This window comes from Purpureocillium lilacinum, assembly GCF_023168085.1.
Source record: "Purpureocillium lilacinum CBS 284.36 DNA, scaffold_2, whole genome shotgun sequence".
Lineage (NCBI taxonomy): Eukaryota > Fungi > Ascomycota > Sordariomycetes > Hypocreales > Ophiocordycipitaceae > Purpureocillium > Purpureocillium lilacinum.
The window spans coordinates 1,680,466-1,704,296 of NW_027072112.1; the positions used below are offsets into that span (position 1 = coordinate 1,680,466).

Sequence of the window (23,831 nt, forward strand, 5' to 3'; positions counted from 1 at the left end):
CGAAATACGTATATTAAAGTAGTAGCTCTTAATTTATTACCTTAATAACTTAAAATAGGTATAGCTTATATCGATTCGTATTATATATATTATTAAGGCTAAGGACCTTAAGGAACTTCTTTATATCTCTTTATATTAAAGGTATATTTATATAATAACTTTAATATATTATTTATTATCGTATTTAATAAAGTACTTAAGCTTTAATAAGTCTAGTATACCTTAAAGTATCTAAATAAATACTTAAGTTATTATTAAGCTATTAAGAATCTATAATTTTATTCCTTAATAATTATTATAGATATCCTAGATTTAGAAATATATCTTATATAGCTTATTATACTTTAAATAGTTATAAATATATATACTTATAGCCTATATAATAATTATAGCTATCTTTATAAGATCTTATTTTATAAGTTTTTACTTTATAGTCTATTAATAATAGATATTATAAGCTAATAGATTAAGTAATAGTCTATAGTTATATTAATTATAAAGGATATAATAATATTACTTCTAGCTTATTACTTTATTAGCCTTATAGATAATAATATATAAATAATTAATATATTACGATATTAATCTTTAGACCTTAATATTAATAGAGATATACTCTTTACTATAATTATAGATAAAGTAAATATCTATAGCTATTATACTATACGTAAAGGTATATAAGCCTTAGCTAGATCTAATAATAATACCTATATTATTATTATAATAAAAGCCTTATAGGTAATCGATTATATCGATATATATATCGAAAAGAAGTAATAATATTAATAAAAGTAAGATCGTCTTTATAGTATAGTCCGAATCGATTATAATAGTTAATACCTCGCTATTAATAATATCGTCTATAAAAGGCTTATTATTAATAATAGAGTTATTAATAAAGGGATCTTTATTAATAATATTATCGGTAGTAAGTTTATTAATAATAAGTTCGTTAGTAATAAGTTTATTAAAGAAAGGGTTATTAATAAAGGGATCTTTATTACTAATAGTATCTATAGTAAGCTCCTCTTTAATAGGCTCTATATTAATTACCTTATTATTAGCTTTATATATAGTATATATAATATTATATCTATTAATAGCGTAATATTTAAGGATAGACTTAATAGCGGTATTAAATTTAAGGATTAAATTATTATTAATATTAATTTTAAGGATAACTCTAGACTTATTAATAATAATAGATTTAAGAATAATAGTCTAATAAATAAGTAAATCGTATAGGTTAGGTAGAAAAGAAGATAAAATATTAAATATAATATTAAGGATATTAATTAAGTTAATCTATAGAGGTAAGTTAAGAGGTATCTTAAAAAGGTTAGCTATTAAATCGATTATCTTAACGTTAGACTAGCTATTATTATTAGCTACTTAAAAAAGCCTAATTATAATAATATTACCTCTACTTTATAGAAGGCTAATATTATCTATATTACTTACTATAATTATTATTTAATATACTTAATATAGTTAATATATTAATTACTTACTTCTTTTATTACTTTATATTTAACTTACTTATTTATAATTTTAGTCTTATTTTATATAACTATTATAATACTTATAGTCTAAATTACTTAAAGAAAAGTTTAATTAATAATTATATAATAAGTCTAATAATATAAAGTTTAACCTATATTCTTATAGACCCTTAGCGTTATGCCTATTTATACTTTATATTTAGCTATTATCTAAAGATCCTCTATTAGTCTAGATAACCTTAAATCTATCTATATCCTTATTATAGCTATTCTAATAGCGGTAAAGGCATTAATAGTAGTAATAAAAGCCTTATTAATAGTAATCTTAATAATAATAATAAAGGCTTAATATTATAATAATAGAAATCTATATTAATATCTTAATATAGTAATAGCTCGTAATAGAAATACGAAAATAGGTATAGCTCTATAAAGAGTAAAGGTAGCTTATCTTAACTCTATAGGACTGAGTTCCTATACCGAGCTTAAGGCTAGACTTATAATAAGATCTCTTTAAGCCCTTAACGTAGCGATAATAAGAGATAGAAACGCGGTATAGTTAATATATATAGTTAGGGTAGTAAGAGCTATAGTAAGGGTTATAGGAAAAGACGAAGCTATAATGGTAATAGCTATTATAGTTATAGTTATAGTTATAGTTATAGTTATAGTTATAGTTATAGTTATAGTTATAGTTATAGTTATAGTTATAGTTATAGTTATAGTTATAGTTATAGTTATAGTTATAGTTATAGTTATAGTTATAGTTATAGTTATAGTTATAATTATATATATTATTATCGTTACTTAATATTATAGTGAGAGTATAATAATAAGCGATATAGTAATAATAGTAGCAGTAGAGGAGGTAAACTACCTACCTTAATAAAGAATAAAGGTATCTCTAACGCTATTATATTAATACGCGATTTTAGAGATATTAAGAAGCTTAGGTTATAAAGCATTAAAGATAGTATAAAAGCTAAGCTTTAAACTCTATATTATATAATTATATAAGCTATATAATAATCTTAGTATATAATACCCTAGGCTATAGCTATCTTATATAAGCTCGCCTCCTTAAATATATAACCTTCTTATATTATTAGGGGTTAGTCCCCGGGGTCTGAGCCCGGGCCCGGCCCGGGCTGCCCGCTGGGTTACGTGGCGCCGCAGGGTGGAAAGGGGCGCCGCGCGGGGAAAGGGGCGCCGCGCGGGGAAAGGGGGTACCGCAGGCATAAGGGCGGCCGGCCTATATAACTATATTTTACCTCCTTATAGCACGTTTAATATTAATAAGCCGACCGGCTCCTGCCTACTAGAGCCGGCCCCGTTATATATATATTAATATTAGTTAATAGCTAATAGTCTCTTTATCCTTATATTTATTTGCGTTATACTATATTATATAGAGGTTAGTTATTAATAATAGCTTTATCGAGATATCGATACGCTATAAGGCTAACTATATTATCCTTACGTAAATATAGGGTAGATATTATTATAGCGGTATATTAAGAAATATATATCTACTCTTATTAACGGCCCGATCTAGCTAATAGGGAAGTAAGGGTTATTATTAATCTTATTATTAACCGCTTATAATATCGAGAGTAGCCTTATATTATATAATAAGTAGAAAATAAAGCTATAATAGACTATATAGTAAGGTAGATTATATACTATTATTTCTAAGTACGCTAGGGGTCTATAGCTAGTTTATATAATAGACCTTAATTTACTGCACGGCTAGGTAGCTTAGCGAGCCCTTAATATAAAGGAGTTAATATCTAAATAATAAAGGGGTAATATCTATATCTCTAAAGATAAAGGGGTAAAAAAGGAGTAATTTATAAATAAATAATAAGTATATAAAAAAAGCTATTATATATATTATTGCCTTAAGCTATATAGCTATATATAGCTATATAAGGTATAAATAGCTATTTAATGCCTTAAGTATTAAGGTAACTAAGTTATATAATAATAATAACTTACTTATAAAATACTAATAATATATATTTATTATAAAAGAATAAATATAAATAGTTAATTACTTAATTAAAGGCATTATAACTATATACCTATAGTTAAGATAACCGCTCCGAGAAAGGGGGGATAGTTATAATAGTTAGCTAGACTTAGAGCCTTAATAGCTATATAGTATATATATAATGGCCGGCCCGCTAAGGCATACCTTTAATAAGTCGCCGGCGAAACGCTATATAAACCTTTAAGCTTTAGTCTCTAACTTATAATAATAATAATAATAGCCGCTAGACTATATGGCTATTACCTCTCTTACTTAACTAACCTATAAGACTTATTATTATTATACTTTAAATCTTTTTAGGATTTTTTATATTTTATATATAAGATAGCTATATTGAAATAAAATATTTTTTTAATATATATAAGTATTTAAGTATTTAAAAGTCTACTTTAATCTATTTTATTATTTATATACGAATTAATATTAATTTTTAAAAAGGTAGCGATTTCGTCGATTTTAGTAGGAAAACGCTGCCTAACAGGGGGGGGGGGGGGGGGGGGGGGTGACCATCTGCAGGGGTCCCGACTTATCGCGGCATTGCGACGCGAGGGTAGGGGGCACGACGCGTGGGGCGGCACGTTACCTACCATCCATTACCCCTCGCCGACAGACAAACCGCGGACGATTCAGACAAGAACATTTTAGAAAGCGATTGCGAAGTCGGACCGTTACTAACGGAGCAAAAGTCTATGCGCGTACTACAATGAATGGCGATGCTGGCCTGGTCAGCTGCCTCGTTGACCGCGTGGCAACCAGGGTGAGGGGAAGCTCTCGAGACTTGTCGCAACTGGTTTCTAACGACGTCGTTTGTTTAGCTGCCGCACCGCACTGGTGCCGCTGGCCGCGCCTTCGACAAGGATGAAATTCTCCATATAACGCGGGCTACTCTGGTCGACTTGAGCCACTCTAGCTTGAGCGTCGTGCTCGGATCTCTGTTGGACCTCCTCGAAGACCTAACACGGTCGCACACTCCCATTGCTACACACCCGATCCATGTCCTGCGGTCAGAGGTCTATATAGTAGCTCTGTTAGCTGATTGCTGCTCGTCGTCATGGAGCGCCATATCGGACAGCCTCGCCAGAGCCAGCGCGGCAGGATTCCCGACCCCCGAGCCGTTGGACGAAGGGCTCGTCAATCGTGTGTTCGACGTCGCTAAACAGCTCTTGGAACCCATCCCAGACAACTATGTTCTGCCCGCGGAAGCCCTTCTGGAGCAAATCTCGGATCGCAACATCCGTGTTCCTCGCCCCTCCAACGCCTCGCAGCAGAAGAGTGACGCATCGGCCCCTGATGTCCCATGCCTCGAGGATTGCTTGGTCGAACTGGACGTCCACATCAAGACCGTGGTTGAGTATGTTTCGGCATCGAGCTGGTCGACGTCCTTTGCCTACTTCAGGCACGTAGTCTACAGCATACGAACAACATCGTTTGCCGACGCGAGCTCTGAATTGTCCAGCTCCTCCCAAGCAGCAGAGAAGCTGGCTCTTGTCATCGTGCGTCTCGTGTCTTTCTTCTGGGTTGATGCCTCAAAACTGGGTCATGTCATTCAGGAGTTATGCTCCAGCTATTTGCACTTTAGGCGGTCTTGCCAGAACACGGTCGCTGTCGCCTTGCCTTTGCTCATTACGCGCTGGATAGATCGCTTCCCAGACCAGTTCATGCGACTTCATTTGATCCATAAAAGACTCGACGGTGGCGCGGACACGCTGTTCGACATGACGCAGACGGTGGTGGACAATGGCAAGAAGAAGGCCGTCTTTTACCCGCTGCAGATGACGTTGCTCCTCCTCCTCCCCGATGTCTTTCAAGTTGCCAGCAACATGCGGGAGGCCAAGAGTAACAGCGTGGTGAAGAAGGTCGCCTTTCTGGACTCGCTCAGGAAAGCACTGCGCAATGGCAACGAGCGAGCCGCGTACTGTCTGGTTACCCTCCTCCGCGCTGCACGCCATTTCGATGCCGAGAATGACTCTGCTCTCGTCAGTTACGCTATGGACGTCCAGGACGAAGTACGGGATGCACTTTTCGGCTCTCCGCCCGCTTTGCCCCCGGTCCTTGGCTTCGACCAAGACATCATTACGGGGGCATTCGCGAGCCTGGCCCATCTGAACCTGAATGGCAGCATCGACGCTCTACTGAGGACGTGCATCTCGCAGACATCACCGGAGAAGTTCAAGATCGCCGTCGTACAGACTTGCTCCTACTTCGCAGGTCAAGCCCATGCCATCAAGTGCGACGGGCTGTTCAATGCCGCCATCCCCTTCATGAGAGCCCAGTTCGAGGTCTGTTGCTGGCCTATTATCATAGACAAGAGTATGCTAACATCATCTAGGCTAACTGCAGCCGTATCGCGACAGTACAGGGGGACGAACAAGGGTCAAGTGGCGGCGTTTTGGTGCAATCCATCCTCGAATTTTTGGACGCGTTCCCAGGGCCTCTTTTCGATGAGCTGTCGCGCGCCTCTCCGGAGGGCGGCTTCCTTAGGCCCTTCCTCTTGTGTGTGCTGTCGCCAGACCCGTCAGTGCGGCAGCTGGCTGCTCAAGTCGCGAAACGAGTCTTTGCGAACGCCGGCAAGTTGCACCGCATGCCCGAAGGCGCCATTGGCTCAGGCATGGAGGAACTGCGGACTCTGTTGTGGAAGCAGAGGCAAGTCTATCCAGCCATGAGCTTGCGACCCGGTGTGAAGGCCATGACGCTAACCGCCCCCCAAGCTCCGACGTGCTGCTCGACATCTGCGGCCGCGTCGGTGTAGACGGCGATGGGGCTGTACTGGAGCTGTACGATGTCCTGGAATCGCGTGTGACTCTAATCAAAGCCCTCCCTGTGCGTTTGGACCTCCCGCGATTCGATCATGTTTGCGCTTGCCGGCCCCGACGTATCCGCTAACAGAAATAGAATTTGGTGGATGTATCTGATGCCACAATCGACGCCGAGTTTGCGTCGTCTCTCGAGACTGCTCTTTTGGTGTCGCTATGCACCCCCAGCATTGAGGTGTGCCAAAACGTAACCGCCTGCATCGGGATGGTTCTGGAGGAGCATGCGCTACGGGCAACTGCTGATTCTTCCCGGGCTTTCACCTGGGTGTCATACAATCGCGCTGTATACCAGGATCTCGTCTCCCCCGAGTTCCGCTTCACTGGTCTTGTCGCCTTTCAAAAACGGATGCGCGGGCTTCTCCGACGAATGCAACATCCGACCTTGGGCATTCTCGCCGCTTGGGAGACTGCGTTTGACAAGTGGATCCACCTAGTGAAGGAGGTGTCCACGACTTCTGTTGATGGTGTTGACGACAAGGTGCTGGCCGAGTGGCGGAATTTCTCAGGCTTCTTGGCCTCGTTAGGCGGCACATGCACCGCCGACCAAGGCCCACCGCTGGACGAGCCGTTTCCCGAAGATATGCGATGGATTGACCGGGTGTGCTCTGACCATTACGAAGAATCGCCTCTCACACGCTACCTGAGGCTTAGCATTCAACTCCTCGGCTGCTCTAATGTCAAGGTTCGCGAGGCGATGCGAGACGTGCTGTCTAGCGAAATACCACCCGTCCTTTACCCACCACTGTTCAGGGCTCTGGAGTCAGAGTTGGATGTTCTTCTGACGGGCGCCCTGGCTTCAGCCGACAAGGGACACGAAAGCGAGATCATCTTTGCCGAGCAAGCAGCCTCAGTTCTCAAAACGATGGTCGAGAGACTTGAGAGCCCAGGAGATCTTGGTGCCTCGTCGTCCGTGCATTTGGGAGCTCTCACCTTGAACCTAGCCAGGTTCATTGATGGAGCGCAGGATAGCACGAATATGCAGAGGGTGAAAATCAGAATCTCCAACCTCTGCGAAGCGGTAACGAAGCGAAAGGAGTATTTAAACCTCCGAGATGACGTTCGAATCAGGAACCAGCTACTGGAGTACATTTTTGGCTGGATAGCGAGGCCACACTCGACGAAAGCAGACCAACAGCCTCTGCTGGGGCCCCGGCACGATGACGGGCGGAGAATACAGAGGGACCTTGACAAGGCCTGCCTCAAATGTCTCGCGGATCTGACTTCTCGGCTTCCGCTCCAGCCCATTGACAACCAGCCAGATGCCGACACGAGCGAAATGAAGTCCCAGATGTTCCACACATACTTCAACAGATTTCTCTCGTTGCTGAACTATGAGACCAAAGACTCGGGCAAGCTAGAGTATCCTCCTGCTGCGGCAGCTCGGGAGGAGACCATGTCCAATTCAGACTTGGTAATCACGGTCCTCTCGAACCTCCTGAGCGCAAATATCGACGTCGGTCTCAAGCACTCCTTGAACATTGGTTACCACGAGAACATCGAGATTCGTGCGGCGTTCATCAAAGTGCTATACAACATATTGCTGCAAGGGAAAGAATTCAGTAGCCTCACAGATTTGGCCGTGAGCGAGAAATATGAAGCACTGTTCAATGTCAGTCGTGGTCACGCCGGACAATGCCGATGTGCCATCTGCTGACAGCCAATTGAGCTTTTGACGACGGACCTCTCCCTTGCAGTTTCGATGAGCTCCATTTGCCCGCCTTCCGAAGTCGACGAGCTCACTGTCTGCCTCTTGACAATCTTCGAGCAGCGAGGCCTAATTTTCGATCTTTTCGAAGCCCTGATTCAGTACGAGGTTGAACAGACGGGTATGGGGTTCAGATCGTTGCCTCTTTGGCTATCGCCCAGTTCCTAGATGCACTGACGGTACCGCAGAGAATGAGACCGAACTTTTGCGAAGAACTTCTGTCACCACAAAGATGCTCTCCCTCTATGCCAAATGGAAAGGCGTCGCCTACTTGCGGGCCACTCTACACAATGTTCTGGAGAGGCTGATGATCACATCGCAGGATCTCGACCTTGAACTTGACCCAGCCCGGGTGGGATCACAAGAGGAATTGCAGAAAAATGCAGTTCAGCTGCAGATCGTAGCGAAAGTCTTCATGGATGATATCTGTGCTTCGGAGTCGCTTGTTCCAGCGTCATTCCGGAGAATTTGCGGTATTGTGAGTTGCATTCGCTTGCACCTTGTGAGCACCGTTGACTTGTTTTGCGACGTAGATATCTGATACAGTGTCACATCGTTTCCCAAACGCGAAGTACACGGCTGTCGGCGCTTTCATGTTCCTGCGATTCATCTGCCCGGCGATTGTTGCACCCGAATCCGAGGGTCTTGTATCATCCATTCCCACTAAAGAGATGCGCCGTGGACTACTGTTGATCGCCAAAGTCATACAAAACCTCGCCAACAACGTCCTGTTCGGCACCAAAGAGCCTTACATGTTTCCTCTGAACCCTTTCCTGGTCCAAAACATAGGTTTTGTGACAACATTCCTCAGCCGCATCTCGGTGAGCCCTTCTAATTTTGCGCGAAGCTCCGACCGTGCAGGACTAAGTTCAACCGCAGGAACCCATTGAACCTTTGGAGGACCCGGAAAACACAGGACTTGTCGACTTCGGATCTTGTGTTGCGATTCATCGATTCTTATACGATCACTGGGACCACCTCCGTCAAACAATGGTCTCCCGGGACAGGCGAGTGCTCATTCGGGGTCTCGGCGAACTGTCCCGTGGCTCACCCACCATGTTGGAGCCCCTTCGGAACCTCATTGCAGACCTTGGTCCTCCACCGTTGGCGATGTCATGGAATCGACCACAAATTTCTGCAAACACCCCTCCGCTGTATTCTCGGTTCCAGAACTTCATGCTAAGAAATGCCTTCAAAGGCACGGAGTCGTTCCTTACTACTCGAGCGGTTTATGACGGAGGCGAGAGCAAGGTATCCGGAACTAAACGTCAGATGGATAATGCTCGGCCTGACATGAGTATAGGATGGTCTTTCCATTGTCTGCGTGATTCTACGACACATTGAGAATGAAAGTATCGACTACAACATGCTTCTCTACAGTTATCTAAAGGTACGATCTCAAGACATCGCAACAGCATGGTATGATATCGCGAGGCTTCGCTACGTCCTTGTTGACAACGCTGGAGCCCGCATCAGCACGGCGATGGATGACACTACATGCTGACAGCGCGTCAAAGATTGCAAGCAGGCTTTGGCACGAACCATTCGGCCTTTTCATCGATGCGACCTGTTATCATGGACGAGGCGAACCGCCGGACGATTTTTTCACCAATCTTGACCTTTTGACGCCCTCAGAAATGTCACTCAATCTTTCTAGGATATATATATACAACATGAACAGCGCCTTCAAGTAAGAACGACCGGGTGTGCCTCATTGGCTGACACTGGCTCTGACATTTGACACAGGAGATGCTTGCGGCGACTGCTCCGGGTCTCGACCAGGAACGACAGCAGTGTTTTCCATCCCGACAATGTAGGCTACCATCTGATAGGCAGCTTGCAAGATCTGCAGGCGCATTTTCACCTGAGCCAGCTTCATCTCCCCAAGGAAACAATCAGCGTAGTTACCGACACACGGTACATGTTCCAACCTGTCACTCGGCTCTCCAAGTCCAAAGGCAAAGTGGAAGTGGTCATCAAGGTTGGCAGTCAGTTCGTTCAGGTTACGACTGCGAAGAGACAGGAAGTATTGTCGGGCTCCCGTCTCAGCAGCACCGTGAATGACATTTTTCGGCTTGGCGAAGTGGATGAGGCGGCAACGACGGTCCAGCCAGATGACGAGCTGTCCTTCGGACTTCGCGCTGATGGCGGCAAAATCGTCATGTGCTTCACGAGCCCCAAGAAGGCGGACGTGCTTCAGACCATTCGCAGTGCCAAGGGAAAGCACGGCAAGGAAAGCAGGGTCCACAAGCCGTTTGAGAGATTGATCCGACCCCAGGACGTGCCGGGCACCATGCTTAACCTCGCATTCACGAACCTAGCGAGCCCAGATCATGTGCTCCGACTCGCATCATACAACCTCTTGGGTGCGCTGTGCCGTGCATTCAATTTCGACGCCGCATCAAAACTGATTTGTGCCAAAGGTGAGTCGAGGTCCCAGTATCCGCTACGCCAGAGAACCATTTGATCCTCCATACCTTCGCTCGACGCAGCTGACCATTATCAGATCTCTCGGTCCCAGCAGACCCCACCGGCTTCATAGTTGGTATGAGCAAGGAGTTAGCGCGAACCGAACCGCAGCTCACGGCAGACTTCCTGACCGAGTTCTTTGTCAGCTGGGAAAGCTTTGCAGACGAGCAAAAACCTCTAAGCCTGGAGTACATGGCGCCGTGGCTGCCTGGCCTCCGTACTAACGTGCTGATTAGCGAGTCGGACGGTGAAAAGGGCCGTGAAAAGGTGGCCGGCTTGCTTCGCAAAGTCATTGACTTGATCGTCTTTGAGCCTGGCTTAGCACATGCTCTCGAGCACTACGTGTGGCCGTCGATCGCCCAAGACGAGCAACTGTTGGACATCTTCTTGGACGAACTTATCAAAACTGGCTTGAGCTACGACAGCCGACCAGACATTTTGGAGGTTTTCTCATCAGCCGCGGTTGGCCTGAGCACCATGAGCCTTCGTGGGAAAGTGCTGTCACGGCTTCGCAAGGCACTCAACCGCTCCTCACTGCGGCCCACTCGTTTCCTGGCAGAGAATGCAGTCTGGACTGAAATCTGTGTCCTCTTGCAGTTCTGCTTGGCATTGTCATTCAACAGCGGGGTCCAGTCGTTCATGTTTCTGCCGGAGGTATTTCACATCGTCACCATAATTGCCAACACCGGCGGGCAGGACGTGCGAGTGCTTGTTTACCGGCTACTGGTCAACACAGTCCATGCAGCCTGCTCATCCTTCAGTCTCGATGACGCTAGACTCTCGAGACTAAGGGCATGCCTCGACTTGCTTTGCGAGCCAAAAGGTGACATATTCTCCTTACCCCCCGTACTCTCGCGTGACGGCGCCTCCGTGTCTACTACAGTACAGGACGCTGCATCTCATTTGGCAGCGACGGAGAGTCTGGCTGCCGTGCTGTCAGAAGCATGTTCCGTGGCGGCGCCGTCAGTTGACGTTGCGAATGCCTGGCGGTCCCGGTGGATGAGCTTGGTAGCGAGCACTGCATTCCAGAACAACCCAGCCGTGCAACCGCGGGCATTTGCTGTCATGGGTTTCCTTGCCCGCGAGGAAGTCGACGACGATCTCCTTTACCAAATCCTAGTCGCCTTGCGGAGCAGTGTCAGCCAGTTTGGAGAAGACGGAAACAGTGAGATGCTGGTTTCTATCATCACCTCATTGTCTAAGATGATGGCGAAGCTGCCGTCGGCGTCGCGGTACGGGCTTCAGCTTTTCTGGCTGGCCATGTCCCTGGTCCGTCTGGTGCCGCCAGGGCTGTTCAACTGCGCAGCCCAATTTCTCGAGGCGGTCCTGACAAACATTGGGACAATCGGAAACGCGAGAGGTGAGAGAATGGTGCCGCTGCTGCTACAAAGCCGGGCGCAGCTGGAAGAGGCGGCGTTGCCGCTTGACGATGCGTACGGCATCTGCTTTGACGAGGAGACGTTCCACTTCGCTGTTTGTGCCTGCCTGGTGCGAGGGCTCACAGACACCGTCACCAGACGAATGGCAATACGCGTCCTATCGGCCTTCCTGGAGATGACGTCTTGGACAGCTGGCGCATCGCCTGCCGGACCGACCTACGCGGTGCAAGGCTCCCCATACTTGGCCCTAATCCTCGCCCGGTGCACGGGTCACGAGGACTTCATGGACTCTCTCTGGTGGGCGGACTTTGGGCCTGACGGATTCGAGGACATGATTGACGGCCGCGGACCCAGTGGCATGAGTGGCGCAAAGGACCAAGACGTTCTACTCGCGTCGGTTATTGAGCTTGTCGACTTTCACTTTCTGCAGGACGCAGCTCAAACGCGAAGCTTACAGTGGCTGAACAAGCTGGCGTCGAACCGGCCCCGTGTCTTTGTCACGTTGTAAGTTCCGGAAGACACAAACTGTAGAGGTTCTCAGCGGCTGACTGCAGCGCAGGTGTGGCGCCATGCCATCGATCCTTGACGATGTGCTCCTTCACGGCCAGGAGTCAACGGCCCTTAAGGCGGCGCACACGCTGCTGAGGACGCTGACGTCGAGCAACGAGTTCTCGGCGGCCATGGCTTCCAACGAGCCCCTTAACGACGCCCTCGACGACTTGGGCTTCGGCGGCCTGTGGAAATATTCGTCTCAGGCGTCCTTGGACGACGTCAAGCATGAGTGCTTCGGTCTGACGGAGAAGCTGATTGAGGTGAGTACAAGTGGACGGCCATTCCCGTGAGTATGTGTGGCCGACGGCTGACGATTTGGGGGTCCCATGCAGCTGATCGTGATATGAGAATGCCCCGTTTACCATCACAGCGCGCCTATTCGCGCCTACCCTGAGGCCCAGGCGGGTAGCGTTCATAGAATACGGACTGCGAACTACACGCCGTTCAGTGCCGTTGGGACAGTACTGTATCATGCATGGCGACGATACTTCTTAACGTTACTTTTGAGGCTGGTTGCGTTGCGAATTGGAGGGCCTACTACTTCGCACGTTAGCAGTCAGTAGGTTGGAGGCGGCCAGCCACCGTACCAGGGGTGTTACCGATATCGGGGCATCTAGCGCCATAGGGTACCTCGATAGAGTCATACGTTTACAGCAGCCGGAGGGGAGGGGCTTGAGGGGGCCCAATCTGATCATCCCACTTGCACTAGCCACACCGGCCCCGTTGGGAGATGCCACCAAATTCCATTGCGTGAATCCGCTGAACCACTGGGTTGGACGTTCGCTTTTTTCTTCTTTTTTTTTTTCTCGGCTCTGCTGCAGTACCTACGTGTCACCGTCCATCACAATTGAGGACGCCTGTGTCCCTCAACACCACTGCTAGCAACTGCAGCACCTGGGCCGTCATCAATCGCTGGCCTCACGCCGCTCCGGACCCACGACCACCACCGACGATGGTGTCAGGCGAGGGGCATTCGCCCCAGAAGCTGTCCATTCTGGGCGAGCCAAACATCGTCGCCGACTTTGGACTCTGGCCGGCCTACGTCGCTACAGACCTCCTCGAGCACTCGCCGTCCTCCACCTATGTCCTCATTACCGACACGAACCTGCACGAGACGTACGTCCCGCCCTTCCAACAATGGTTCCAGGCCAACAAAGGCGCTAAGGCCACCCGCCTCCTGACCTACGCGATTCCGCCGGGCGAGGCGTCCAAAAGTCGCCAGACCAAGGCCGAGATTGAAGACTGGATGCTTTCGCAGCAATGCACGAGAGACACGGTCATCATTGCGCTCGGCGGCGGCGTCATTGGCGACATGATTGGTTATGTCGCAGCGACCTTCATGCGGGGAGTCCGCTTCGTGCAGGTTCCCACCACCTTGCTCGCCATGGTCGACTCCTCCATCGGCGGCAAGACCGCCATCGACACTCCCATGGGCAAGAACCTTGTCGGGGCTTTCTGGCAACCCCGTCGGATCTTCATCGACCTCGCCTTCCTAGACACCCTGCCTGTCCGCGAGTTCATCAACGGCATGGCCGAGGTAATCAAGACGGCGGCTATATGGGATGAGGCCGAGTTCACGACCCTGGAGCAGTCCGCCGCCGAAATCTTGGCTTGCGTCCGTTCGCGGGGTTCGAATCGACTGCACCCAATCCGGGATTCCCTGAAGCGAATCGTCATCGGCTCGGCGAGAGTCAAGGCTGAGGTCGTATCCAGTGACGAGCGCGAGGGCGGTCTTCGCAACCTTCTCAACTTTGGCCACTCCATCGGCCATGCCATAGAAGCCATTTTGACCCCCCAGCTGCTCCACGGCGAGGCAGTGGCGATCGGCATGGTCAAGGAGGCCGAGTTGGCCCGCTTTCTTGGCGTGCTGCGTCCTCACGCCGTGGCGAGGCTTTCCAAGTGCATTGCCGCCTACGGCCTTCCCACTAATCTTCAAGACAAGCGCGTCGTCAAGCTCACCGCAGGCAAGCAATGTCCGGTCGACGTCATGCTGCAAAAGATGGCCGTCGACAAGAAAAACGATGGTGGCCAGAAGAAGGTTGTCCTGCTGTCAGCAATCGGCAAGACCCACGAGCCCAGAGCCAGTGCAGTGGCAGATCAGAGCATCAGGACGATCCTGTCGGCTTCCGTCTCTGTAGCTCCAGGTGTCCCCACCTCGCTCGACGTCACCGTGACACCCCCCGGCTCCAAGAGCATTTCCAACCGCGCACTGGTGCTGGCAGCCCTCGGCTCCGGGCGCTGTCGCATCAAGAACCTACTCCACTCCGACGATACACAGTACATGCTCTCTGCCATTGCGCAGCTCGGCGGCGCTTCCTATGCTTGGCGGGATGCCGGCGAGGTGCTCGAAGTGGAGGGCAGGGCTGGCCAACTCAAGGCAAGCAACGACGCATTGTACATCGGCAATGCCGGCACTGCGTCTCGCTTTCTAACAACCGTCGTTGCCCTCTGCACGGCCACAGACACCGCTAGCTCGACCGTTTTGACCGGCAACGCCCGGATGAAGACGCGCCCCATCGGACCCCTTGTCGACGCTCTACGTCTGAATGGCGTCGAGATTGAGTATCTCGAGCAGGAAAAGAGTCTGCCAATACGGGTGGATGCCGCTGGCGGGTTCAAGGGTGGCGTCATCGAGCTCGCCGCAACGGTGTCGTCCCAATATGTCTCCTCCATCCTCATGGCGGCGCCATATGCCAAGAACCCGGTCACGCTCCGCCTAGTAGGTGGCAAGCCAATCTCGCAGCCGTATATTGACATGACAATCTCCATGATGCGCTCTTTCGGTGTCATCGTGACAAAGTCCACGACCGAAGCGGACACGTACCACATCCCGCAGGCCTCGTACCAGAACCCTGCCGAGTACATCATCGAGAGCGACGCCAGCTCGGCCACCTACCCTCTTGCCGTCGCAGCCATCACAGGGACGACGTGCACAGTGCCCAATATCGGATCCGAGTCACTCCAGGGTGATGCGCGATTTGCCATTGAAGTCCTGCGACCCATGGGCTGTCTCGTTCACCAAACGGCGACTTCGACGACTATTACCGGTCCCCCGATTGGGACCCTCAAGGCGCTTCCGCATGTCGATATGGAGCCCATGACCGACGCTTTCTTGACCGCGTCTGTACTGGCCGCCGTCGCTGACGGCAAGACTCAGATTACCGGCATCGCAAATCAGCGCGTAAAGGAGTGCAATCGCATCGAGGCTATGAAGGACCAGTTGGCCAAGTTTGGTGTTCACTGCAATGAACTGGACGATGGCATCGAAGTTCACGGAATACCACTGGACAACGTCCACCGGCCTGCCGTTGGTGTGCATTGTTATGACGATCACCGCGTTGCCATGAGCTTCAGTGTTCTTTCCGTGGTATCTCCAGGTCCTACGGTCATCACCGAGCGCGAATGTGTCGGCAAAACATGGCCGGGGTGGTGGGATGTCCTCTCTCGATGCTTTCAGGTCGACTTGGATGGCTCCGATCTAGGGGCATCTATTCACCACGAGGTCAAGCCGAATGCAAAATCGGAGAGCTCCATCGTCGTTATCGGCATGAGGGGCGCAGGCAAGACCACGGCGGGGCGGTGGATGGCCAATCTGCTCGGCTGGCGTTTCGTGGACCTCGACCAGGAACTGGAGAGGCGGTCAGGCCAGACCATACCGGACATGATCAATGGCCACCGGGGCTGGGATGGCTTTCGCGAGGACGAGATGGCACTGTTGCGCGACGTGATGGACAAGCAGGCCCAACGCCACGTTTTCTCATGTGGCGGAGGGATCGTCGAAACCCCAGAGGCCAGGGAACTTCTGACAGCATACTGTCGCAACGGTGGTCGAGTTGTGCTGGTACACCGCAGTACCGACAAGGTCGTGGAATACCTTATGAGAGACAAGACCCGCCCGGCGTACACCAGCGAGATCCGCCAAGTCTACCTGAGACGCAAGCCATGGTACGAGGCATGCAGCAACTACGTCTACTACAGCCCGCACACGAAAGATCTTGGTTGCGGCTCAGGGATTCCCGAGGACTTCGGGCGATTCGTGGCTGCACTGGGTGGAAACACCTCTCACTTGCAAACCGTGATCGGGAAGCGGCAGAGCTTCTTCGTGTCGCTGACGCTGCCTGACCTCGCTGACGCATCACATCTGATCCCTCGTGTGGTTGTCGGTTCAGACGCCGTTGAACTTCGAGTGGATCTTCTGGCAGACAGAAGTCCAGACGCCGTCATGGCTCAAGTATCCATCTTGCGACACGCTGCCAAGAAGCCCATCATCTTCACGGTCCGCAGCGAATCGCAGGGTGGCAAATTTCCCGATGATGACCATGATGCCCGACTGGAACTCTACCGACTAGCTCTCAAGTCGGGCGTCGAGTATCTCGATGTTGAGCTGACAGCCTCCGACGGCACAGTCCAGGCTGTTGCCGACCAAAAAGGAAACACGCGGATCATCGCCTCGCACCACGACCCCCCCGCAGCACTCTCGTGGAAGAATGCATCGTGGATTCCCTATTACAATAAAGCGCTCCAGTTCGGCGACATAGTCAAGCTGGTCGGGGTGGCGGCGACCATGGAGGACAACTTTGACCTGATGAATTTCAAGAGTCGCATGTTGGCCGAGCAAAAGACTCCTCTGATTGCCATTAATATGGGGCAGGCGGGAAAGCTAAGTCGCGTTCTCAACGGCTTCCTTACCCCCGTCTCTCATCCAGACCTGCCCTTCAAAGCTGCGCCGGGCCAGATGTCGGCAGCCGAGATCTGGCAGAGCCTGGCCCTTTTGGGTGAGATTGATCCATTGCGGTTCTACCTCTTCGGCAAGCCGATCGCCCAATCTAGGTCGCCCGCACTTCACAATGCCCTCTTTCGACTGACGGGGCTTCCGCACGAATACGAGCGACTGGAGACTGATGAAGTCGCGAATTTGCGGAGCGTCTTGCGTAGCTCCGATTTTGGCGGTGCCTCGGTCACGATCCCCCTGAAGCGGGATGTCATGGACCTCCTTGACGAACTCACTTCAGCCGCCCAGATCATCGGCGCGGTCAACACCGTGGTGCCTGTAAATGACAAATCTGGCCGTCGCCTTGTTGGTGACAACACAGACTGGAAGGGGATGGTCTTCACATTGACACGCGGCGGAGTGGCCACTGCTGAGCCGGACTCCTGTGCAATGGTCGTGGGCTCCGGAGGCACGACAAGGGCCGCAATCTTTGCATTGCGGTCCATGGGGTTCAGCTCCATTCATGTTGTTGGTCGCGACCCGGCCAAGGTCAAGACCTTGGTCGGAGACTTCCCGAGCGACTACAATCTTCAAGTCGTGGCGAGTGCCTCGGATATCCATTGCATGAAGCGAGGTCCGACCGTCATCGTCAGTACCATTCCGGCAGATAGGCCTATCGATACTGCGGTGCAGGAACTTGTCCAGCTAGCAATGGGGCGGGGGGACAAAGGCGATCAGTCAGGGCGTCGTGTGCTACTCGAAATGGCATACAAGCCACGCGTCACCCCTGTTATGCAATTGGCTGAGGAAGCTGGAGGATGGACCGTTATCCCCGGGCTGGAGGTGCTGGCATCCCAGGGATGGTACCAGGTACGTCCGCTATTGCTCACTAGCCTTGTCCGCGCATGTTCACCTAACCTGGCTTCTACTCACAGTTTGACTTGTGGACTGGCATTGCTCCTTGTTACGAAGACGCTCGGAATGCCGTCTTGGGCTCGACTCCGGAAGTGTAGGACAACCAATCCGGACACTGCGGACACGTAGCCCATTTCAAAGAGGTCCTGGTATCACCACTATTAGTTCGATTCTCGGCGCGAGTGAAGATTGTATCACTGTTTTTGATGCTCCACTCCTCGTGGCCACATCTTCCCTGCCCCATCGAATCATGGAAATATTGCGTCAATTTGACATGAAGCGAGCAGGTTGGGAGGATCTTTGTTCGTATTGCTCTTGTTGCGTCAAGATTTGTTCGTTCTGATGACGGAAAAAATCATAAAGGTATCTTTCTAGGCCCAATGTCGCTAGTGCATGTTCGTCGTATCGCATCTCCGCCAATGCCTTTGTACCGCGCAGCCATGCATCCCGTTTCATCTCCAGTATCATACAACCGAATATGTAACGGCAAAAGCCCACCCAAAAGACGGGGGGAAAAACATAACAGACAACATATCAAACTTCGCCATAATTTTCACGCTCTTTTATCTAGCCCTCGTTCCAATGATGTTACATAGCTTGAGTACAGGCCAGCTTAGTGAAAGCAGGCAAATGACGAGGAGGCCCCTGGTGGCCGGTGTGACGGGCTTCCTCGATGCGGTGCCGACGGAGCGGCGAGAAAAACCCTACTCAATAGAAGGTGGCAGGACAGATATCCGCACCGTGGGTTGCAGAGCTGGTAAATCTCAAGTACCCGCTGACAGGCCCGAGTCGGGAGGGGGTAGCTTTCTGAACACGGATCCGACGCGCCGATCAAGACATCACCCCAGCATCAGCAACGCCGCGAAGGGTGGTGACAGGGGCTTTCCGAAGGCGCGCCTGATGGCAGGGCTGCACCACCAAAGCCGTGCGTCCCATAATAGCAGCATGTGCTTGGCGCTGCGTCGAGGCGGATACGTTGCTTTGGATGGCTCGGGCTCCAAGTCGTCCGAGACTTTTCCAAGGCGCTTGTGCAGCGATGATGGTGACAAGCAGCTCAGGTCTGTGGATCGATGTGCGGTGATGTCACCGGTCGTCGACGATCAGGCATCGTGACGTCAGCGGGGAGCGGGGCGGACCCTGCAGTCGGCAGGAGGACCCTTGGGTCCACAAAAGCGGGTCCGCATGCCGCTCGAGTCCGCGAGTGGCTGATTCTGTCCTGAGCACAACGTCGTCATGGCGGACAAGGGAAGGGGTGAGGTTGGAAGGCCATCCATGCGGCCAGCCCGCCTCCACGCGCCATGTCCACCCGCTGTGCCAGCCCGGCGCTGCTCACCAGCACCCAGCTCAGCCGCCTCCACGACGACGGTGCTTTCCAGGGAGTTCCACATCAGGGTGGCACACCCTGTAATGTCGCGTCAGAGCATCGGCTCGGCTGAAAGTCTTTTCCTCGGTGCACAGGTCGCATCGGACCTTCAGCTTGCGGGCGTTGTGGATGGTGTCCTCATGCCTCGTCAAGTCGTATGGCCGCGAGAAGATGGTGCCGCATGGCTTACCAGTGCTGGGGTTGATTCGGTCACAACGATGCGGTCCGGCCTGGGTGTTGAGCAGATTCGAAGTCATGCCCAAATCTCCACCACTGCCGATGCCTTGCGTTTGCCTGTGGCCTTCTCGCTTGTGTTTCTGTAGCAGCGACGGCGTCTCAAATCTGAGTGTGCAGCCATGGTACGTGCAAGTGTACGTGCCACCTTCGGCACCTGTGGCGGCTGGGCGTGTCACAGTCGTCGGGGTGTTGAGCCTCGACCCAACGGAGCTTGAGCCCGACGAACTCAGTCTGGGCGGAGTATCATGCCCCAAGCCAGGCCGTGAGATGAACGGATACTGCTGTGGCACCTGAATGCCGAGGCTCACCTGGGATGGCATAAACGCCATCGCAGCAGGTGCGCTCCCGCCGTTGGCTTGCAGGTAGGATCCGTCCACCCCTGATTCCAAGACGCCCTTGTTTGCGAGAGAATCCATGCCGAAGTTGACCGGATCCTGGGGGAATAGTGGGAAGTTGCCTTCGTTGTCCGCATCAGTGAATTCGAGAACAGCATCCTTAGGCGAGATGGTCTTGGGTGTCTCGGGCTCTAGGCCACGGTCATGTTGAGCAAGCATCTGGGGCTCCTGCGTCGTTCTGTTGTGTTTCGCTATGCCTCGGCCATTGCTCAGAGAATAGTCCGAGGAAGTGTCGTGCACAGAAGGCGCCGCAAATGGAGAACCATTGCGGAACGGCGACCGGGCACGCGATATTGAAGAGGAAGGAGAATGCGCCGCACTAAGGTGGTGACTGTTGGCCGCACTGATGCGCTGGCTGAAGAGGTCGTTGGTGGGGGAAGTGACGGGTATGCGTGCAGGCGATGTCGATGTGATGGTGAAGTTGGGGTTGTACAGCTCATCGCCGTATACGTCGGTCATGGTTCTGTCCAGCTTCGGTACGTTTCCATAACCTGCGAAATCGATGAGCACATTATCGTCGACGCCACCACGTGGCTCGCACGGAACAGGCGACGTACCGTTTCTCCTCCTGTCAACGTGATCTGTTGTCTCGCCCATACCTGGCGTCGCAGGCGAATCGCCAGCAATGGAGCTGGCTACCGAAGCCGGGTGCGAGGCGTTATTGCCAGCAGGGAACTCTGGTGCCGGCAGGAGGCCTCTATCGGGTCGGGTCCTCTTCGCGGGAGCAACGGCTATCGGGTACGCCATCTCGGACAGGCCTCCGTCAAAGTTGTGGAAGTTGGCGTAAGGGTTCATGGACTTGGGGAGCTGGTAGAATGTGTTTCCTTGAGCGGCCGTGGTCGTGTCGTGTGAGTGCATCTCAGGAATGTTGTCGACGGCGGAGTCGTTGATGGCGATCTGGGGATTCGAGGTAGTGCCCGCGAAAGGAGACGCCGGGCCGGTGGTGGAGGCGAGCGACGACAGGGACGACTCGCGCTGGTGAGAGTAGCGACCAAGCTTGGACGTGAACTGGGCGGGCGAGGCCCAAACGTCGGGCTGCATGTGTTCGCCGGTCAGGACGCTGTCGTCAGTGCCTTGGAGCAGGTCAAGAGTCGACGAGGGGAGCGGCAGATCGTGCGAGTCGAAGTGTAGGAAGTGCTGCTGCTGCCTCTGCTGCTCGTCGTGATCGTGCTGGTCGTTTGTGAAGAGGCGAAGGTGATGATTGTTCTCGGGTTGGCCAAAGAAGGAGATCATGATGATCAAGGACCTAGGCTTTGGAGGTTGCGTGTCGGGTCCATCTTAAGGCCAGTGGCGAAAACCAGGACGGGCAGGCGTTTATAAAGCAGACAGGGCCGGCAGGGCCGGCCACGGCGTCAGAGGCACGGCCATGGCGCCGGGGAACGGGTGAGTCGTCCTGTCGTTTTTTCCCTTTGCATGCAGGACGGGAAGGGGGGTGGGGTGGGCACCAAAAGGTGGGAGGGAGGGGGTGGAGAGTGCTGGGATGGAAGGGGGTGGACGTGGACTTGGCGGAGTTCCTCGAGGCGGCGCCCACCCGATTACACAATCGGGCCCCACAGAGCCCGAGACCCTGATTCCACCGCGGCCGCTGGTCTTGTCGCTGTCATGGCCAAGGGAGCAGGGCGGCCAGTGCAAAGGGTACCGGGTACCGGGTACCGGCGAACGGCATTTTCTGCGCACTGTGTTTTTTTTTTTGGGGGGGGGGGGCCTCCGATCGTCACCTTCCGATGCTTTGTGTGTCCCTCGGGCATGTACGAGTGCCTGGTATTGGCTGGCGCGCTCCAAAGTGTCTGCCGACGTGCAACGTCGTCAACGCCGCAGGGGTCGCCAAGCGAATGGCCGTGGCCGCTCGTCACCGGCGTCCTGTTTGGCACAAAAGGGGACCATGACGCCATGGGGCTTCGTGCTGGCATGGTGCCTGATGCACAAGGGTACCTTGGTATCATGACCGGACGCCGGCCGACCGAACACGGAAGACGGGTTTGGACGAGCTGGAGGGGACGGGACCGACAGCGGTGACTTGCACGCCGCAGCGCAGCGCAGCGCAGCGCCCGGCGACGTCGCCCTCGGCAGGGCAGCCTCAGCCAGCTCGGTGTAGCGAGCTTCATGCCGCGGCGCGAACGGCGTGTGCCCTGGATGCCTGGCTTCGTGCCGTTGGCGAGCCCTCGACGGCCACTGGGCATGATTCCACAGTGCTCCCGCAGGCCATTTCCACTTTTTCTTCCCCCACGGGCCTTCCAGGTTGTTGCTTGCATGCTTGCTTCCCGTCCTGTGTCGCCTGGGCCACTCAGAACCGAACCGTACTAGAGATGTCATCTGCTCGCACTGTGCAAGGCGTCCCCAGTACCTACCGTCCGCCTAGGGGGACTGTCCCGCAGCACGGTCCAGGAGCCGCTGGAACCCCCCCGCCGCGAGATCCCGATTTGGCATTCCTGGCCATCGCCCGGCAAGCGGTGACGTCTTCTGGCTTCACGAAGCGGGACACGCTGGTCGGCCACGCTCCTGGCAATTGCGCGCACCCGGGTTGGAGGGATCGAATAATTTGGAAGCTCGGTGGCCTGGCCTCGCCGCGCCTCGTCTCTGGACGGTACAGCAACGTAGGTACTGGGCGCTTCCTCGTATTACCAAGCACCCGATCCATGCCTGGACAGTACTGCGCACTCCGTACTCACTACTCGTACTCGTAAGGTATGAGCCGAGGGGCGTGTGTGTATGTGCGTGCGTGGCACAGCCACCTTCACGAGCCACGCGATGACGGAGCCGCCTGTCATCCACGAGCTTCCGCCACACTCCCTTGTGTTCCACACCAGCAGGCGCTTTCGCGTCACATGACGTCTCTATGAGTCCCTGCTAAGCTGCCTCTGGACAATGCGTGGTGTGAGCGCGGAAAGCTTGGGAGGGAGGCTTGGGAGGCCATCTTTTCCGTCCGTTTCGACGCTGCACGGCCGGTTCCCCGATCTGATGACTCAGTCGAGCCATGCCTGCCTGCCTGGCCCGAGGCTCCTTTGGCGGAGGAATCCCAACATGCCAGGCCGGACACCTGCAAGGCAAGGCCTTCCTGGTCCCGGCCCTCCGGCGTGCGGGCGTCCTGCATGCACCGACTGCTCGTAGTGCCACGCGTATTGGATGACTGGCCCGGCCCGGGCGGCCACAGTAATTCAAATCAAATCGCGGGACCCAGATTGCGCCGCGCACGTCGTCCGGGGCCGGCGGATGGTCACGCGACCCTCGGAGCCCTCGTTTCAGCCAGAATCATGTCCTGCCCGTGGTAGGATGACGAGGGCCTCGGGCACTGCAGGGTAGCCCACTGGGAACACCGGGTTCTGGATGGAGCCGGCCGAACATGGCGAGGCACGGCGACGAGTACCCGTTCCTCCCGCATCGCCAGGAATGGCAAAGGGGTGCAAGAACAAAAACAAGGGAGGGGGGTGGGTGGTGCCCGGACGGGGAACAATGCCTGGAGCGAGGCAGATGCAGAGGGCACCAACAAGAGCTGCAAGAGAGGCAAGAATTTTTCTTTCCCTCCCTGGCTGCATCTCGCATCCGTCGGTCGCGCTTCTAGAACGGACAAAGTCGCGTGGAAGACTGGGTTGCGCAGGAGCCGAGACTTCGGTGACGCCGACGGGACCTGCATAGGGTCGGTCGGTCGGCTGGGGTGGGAAATTTTTCCACCTCCAGCTCTTCAGGGTTTCCGTCCACACACGCACGGTGCGCCGGCGCCGCGGCTGGAGGATGCAGGG

The 23,831-nt window shown here is 52.1% G+C and overlaps 3 protein-coding genes across 3 annotated transcripts; 2 read left to right on the forward strand and 1 right to left on the reverse strand.

The window, feature by feature from the left end:
- Window positions 1-4,258: 4,258 nt before the first annotated feature.
- On the forward strand, window positions 4,259-12,820 carry PLICBS_002308 (uncharacterized protein; the record flags this gene model as incomplete). The annotated part of the gene is made up of 16 exons (XM_065599996.1): window positions 4,259-4,312; window positions 4,371-5,834; window positions 5,885-6,183; window positions 6,264-6,375; window positions 6,448-7,977; window positions 8,035-8,194; window positions 8,262-8,551; window positions 8,607-8,894; window positions 8,953-8,994; window positions 9,377-9,463; window positions 9,591-9,763; window positions 9,820-10,496; window positions 10,580-10,730; window positions 10,779-12,425; window positions 12,481-12,733; window positions 12,806-12,820. The coding sequence occupies 16 exons, from the start codon at window positions 4,259-4,261 to the stop codon at window positions 12,818-12,820; spliced, it is 7,242 nt and encodes a 2,413-aa protein (XP_065456068.1).
- Window positions 12,821-13,425: 605 nt separating this feature from the next.
- PLICBS_002309 (3-dehydroquinate dehydratase (3-dehydroquinase)) lies at window positions 13,426-18,197 on the forward strand (the record flags this gene model as incomplete). Its single annotated transcript, XM_018321953.2, has 2 exons — window positions 13,426-18,054; window positions 18,120-18,197. 2 exons carry the CDS (start codon window positions 13,426-13,428, stop codon window positions 18,195-18,197), a joined length of 4,707 nt encoding a protein of 1,568 aa, XP_018179433.2.
- A 1,246-nt stretch (window positions 18,198-19,443) lies between these two features.
- PLICBS_002310 (uncharacterized protein) lies at window positions 19,444-21,327 on the reverse strand (the record flags this gene model as incomplete). The annotated part of the gene is made up of 1 exon (XM_065599997.1): window positions 19,444-21,327. The coding sequence occupies one exon, from the start codon at window positions 21,325-21,327 to the stop codon at window positions 19,444-19,446; it is 1,884 nt and encodes a 627-aa protein (XP_065456069.1).
- Window positions 21,328-23,831: the final 2,504 nt, after the last annotated feature.